Source organism: Macrobrachium rosenbergii, chromosome 1 (genome assembly GCF_040412425.1).
Source record: "Macrobrachium rosenbergii isolate ZJJX-2024 chromosome 1, ASM4041242v1, whole genome shotgun sequence".
In the NCBI taxonomy this organism is placed as follows: domain Eukaryota; kingdom Metazoa; phylum Arthropoda; class Malacostraca; order Decapoda; family Palaemonidae; genus Macrobrachium; species Macrobrachium rosenbergii.
The window spans coordinates 45286858-45289916 of record NC_089741.1 but is presented as its reverse complement, the minus strand read 5'-3'; the positions used below and the strand labels follow the sequence as shown (position 1 = coordinate 45289916).

The following is a 3059-nucleotide window of genomic DNA, read 5'->3' as shown; positions in this document are numbered from 1 at the left end:
AGGGGCCAGGAGCCCTTGAAAGCTGAAGAATTGTGTATTGCCACAGAGAATTGGGTAATGTTGCATTGGTGTGCTTGGAATACTTCAAGAGCAGGATCTTTTTTTGTTTTTTTTCTTGTAATCTTTATTATAGAATCTGCCTCTCACCTTTCCATGGATTCAAGAAGTCCTGTTTCAGTGCTTCTCTGCAACAAGACCTCCGCCATCTTGAAAGATCGAAGACAGATGAGGAATTACAGTCTGTTTCTTTTCTTGTTATTAACATGTATACGTATGTATGTAAACAGAACTCCATATTTAGATCTCTGTGTAGGGATTAATTCAATAGTTTTACCTCGTAGATATCTTTGCTTTTACGTTATCAAATTGTCTAACAGTTTTATTGCAAGCTGAATAACCAAATTTGCCCTAATTAAAGTTTTTTTTTATTAAGATCTTGAGTCAGTCGGGTACTTTTCATGAGCTATACGTTATGTTTGAGGAGCTTTTTATTTACTGTATCCTAAGTTCCTTTTTGGTTTTAATTTGACTTTTAAAACTAATCTTGATCCTGAAATATGTCTGTATCTCCAACCTGATTCATCATCATGTATCCTGTAAATTCGAACTAAGCTTTTTTGGTAACTGGGAAATATAGCATACAAATACTCTATGAAATAGACAGTTTCATAATAGATACACGGTTACATTCTTCATTATGTGATTTTTTTAATTTTCTTAATTGCAATTAGTTGTTTCCTTAGAGAAACTATGTATGTCAGACGAAGGAGCCGGGCAGGCCGTCGTCTCGTAAGCAGCATCTCAGCTGTCTAAGGGTCTTTCGGAAGGCCTCCCGGAAGTCGGCCCGGAAGTAAGCGTAAATAAAAGGATTCAGAGTCGAGTTGAAGTAGCCGATCCAGAAGAGGGTGGTCACCACCGCCTGGGGGCACGGGCATCCGTCCCCGCATATCGTCACCGCCACGTACCAGGTGAAGAAAGGCAGCCAGCAGAGAATGAAGGCGCCCATGATGATGCCCAGTGTTCGGGCGGCTTTGTGCTCCCTCCGCATGACCGGGTGGCTGGCCGTGGCGCTGCTGCTGCATCCGCCGCCGCTATACCCGGGCACCGGCACGAGGTTCTCGTGCCTCCCGAAGGGTATCGGGCTGATCACCCTGACTGGAAGGCCCTTCCCCGTATGCCCGTTAATACTGCTGTTGCTGCCCCCAGAGAACTCCGCCTTGGGGCTGATTTCTATCTTTTCTATGATTTCCTCGTTCACCGAGAGGTCTGGACTGACAGTTCGGGGACTGATTTCCTGGGAACTGGTGTGATCGTGGGGGATGGGTAAACTGAGTTGTCCCGTATCACTAACTACACTTTTACTAAACCTCCGGTCATTTGTACACAGGTTTTGGGAGCAGAAGTTGCTGGTTCGGTAGACAGGCAACATGCCACTCCCCTGGTCGTGGCCGCTGCTGTCGGGTTTGGTGATTCGGGGAAGAGGACCCAGCTGGATGTCTTGCTGACTCAGTCGCTTCGCTTTCGCCCTTTTCTTCATCCGAGGGACGCGGGTGATCCGCAGCGCTGCCAGGATCTGCTGGGCAGTGGAGGACGGAAACCCACGCTGGACGTTATTGATGGTACACGTACTATTGGTTCGACTCAAAATGGCCGCCTCCTGCTTCCTCGCTTCCTGGTAGATGCGGAAGTAGAGAATCACCATGACAGTGCAGGGGATCCAGAAGGAAAATGCCGATGATAAAATGGCGTACACTTTATTCACTTCGAAGGTGCACATATCCGGCTGGAGCGACCGGATGCGGAGATGGTCCTCCGTGGCATACCATCCGAGAAATATGGGCACGAAAGAGATGAGCGTCGGCGCCAACCACACATTCGCCAGCATGAACAACACGGTCCTCTTAGTCATATACAAAGGGTACTCCAGCGGAGTTACTATGGCGTAGTAACGATCAACACTGATGCAACACAGATGCAATATCGACACGGTTGAAAAGTACACATCGAAAGAGTTCCAGAGGTCGCACATGATGTAGCCGAAGAGCCACCTGCCGGATATCTCGACGGAGGCGTTGAAGGTCATGGCGCACGACGCCACCAACATGTCGGCGATGGCCAGGGAGACCAGGAAGTAGTTGGTCAGGATCTGCAGCTTGTGGTGCATCCCGATGCTGATGATGACGAGCACGTTGCCCATGACGGACACGATGATGATGCTGCCCATCAGCGTCGACTTGATCACCAGCACAGTCACAGTCTCCCAGGTCGTCGTCCCTCCCTCACCGCCTTCGCCGCCGGTCCACACAACCGACACATTCGGGTTGTCGTCCAGCAGCGCCAAGGCATCGAGCGTGGTGGTGGTGGTGGTGGTGGCGGTGGTGGCGCCACTGAGGTCCCCCCCTCCTCCTCCTGATGAAGCGGCGGCAGCGGCGGCGGCAGCAGTAGCAGCGGCAGCAGCGGCGGCGGCAGCAGCAGCAGCAGCAGCGGTAGCAGCAGTGGCGGCGGCGGTGACGGCAGCGGCACCCGGATCTCCAACGGTTTCACTGAAGTCCTCTGCAGTTATGTTAGCCCAGAGTTGTGACATGGGCGGTGAGAGGGTCATCAGAGGTGCAGCAAGGTCACCATCACTCACGCTGGCGAGATGACCACCCTCAGAGTCTCACCGAAGTCACCCAGGAAGCCGCCCATCCTGTCCAAGGGAGAAGAAGAAGAAGACACACGTTAGTTGAATCATCACGAGAAGTGCAATCGCGAGACCTTTAATTTAGATGTCAAGGGAAAAGTGCAAAATATAATTAAGAACATCGATTTCAATAAGTCCAGCAAATGTGATTTTAATTTAATATTCTCAGGTTTTCTTGCAGACTCAGAAAGGAGTACAAAACATGAAGAAGATGAACCATATAAATAAATTATATATTACTTTAGTCAAGTAGTATATACCATCATTTTCTTAAATCTGATCAACTGTTTCAGAGTATTCCCTAAGCATACACTTAACGTTAATATTAAAAAAAAATACTATATATATATATATATATATATATATATATATATAT

At 48.4% G+C, this 3059-nt stretch overlaps 1 protein-coding gene across 1 annotated transcript in view; it reads right to left on the bottom strand.

The window, feature by feature from the left end:
* Positions 1 to 243: 243 nt before the first annotated feature.
* Positions 244 to 3059, bottom strand: part of LOC136832051 (octopamine receptor beta-2R-like) — a 186294-nt gene continuing 183478 nt past the window's right edge. Inside the window, exon 4 of the mRNA XM_067092620.1 lies at positions 244 to 2689. Within this exon, the coding sequence (XP_066948721.1) occupies positions 758 to 2602 (1845 nt within the window). The 5' untranslated portion in view covers positions 2603 to 2689 and the 3' untranslated portion in view covers positions 244 to 757. The remainder of the gene's footprint in view (positions 2690 to 3059) is intronic.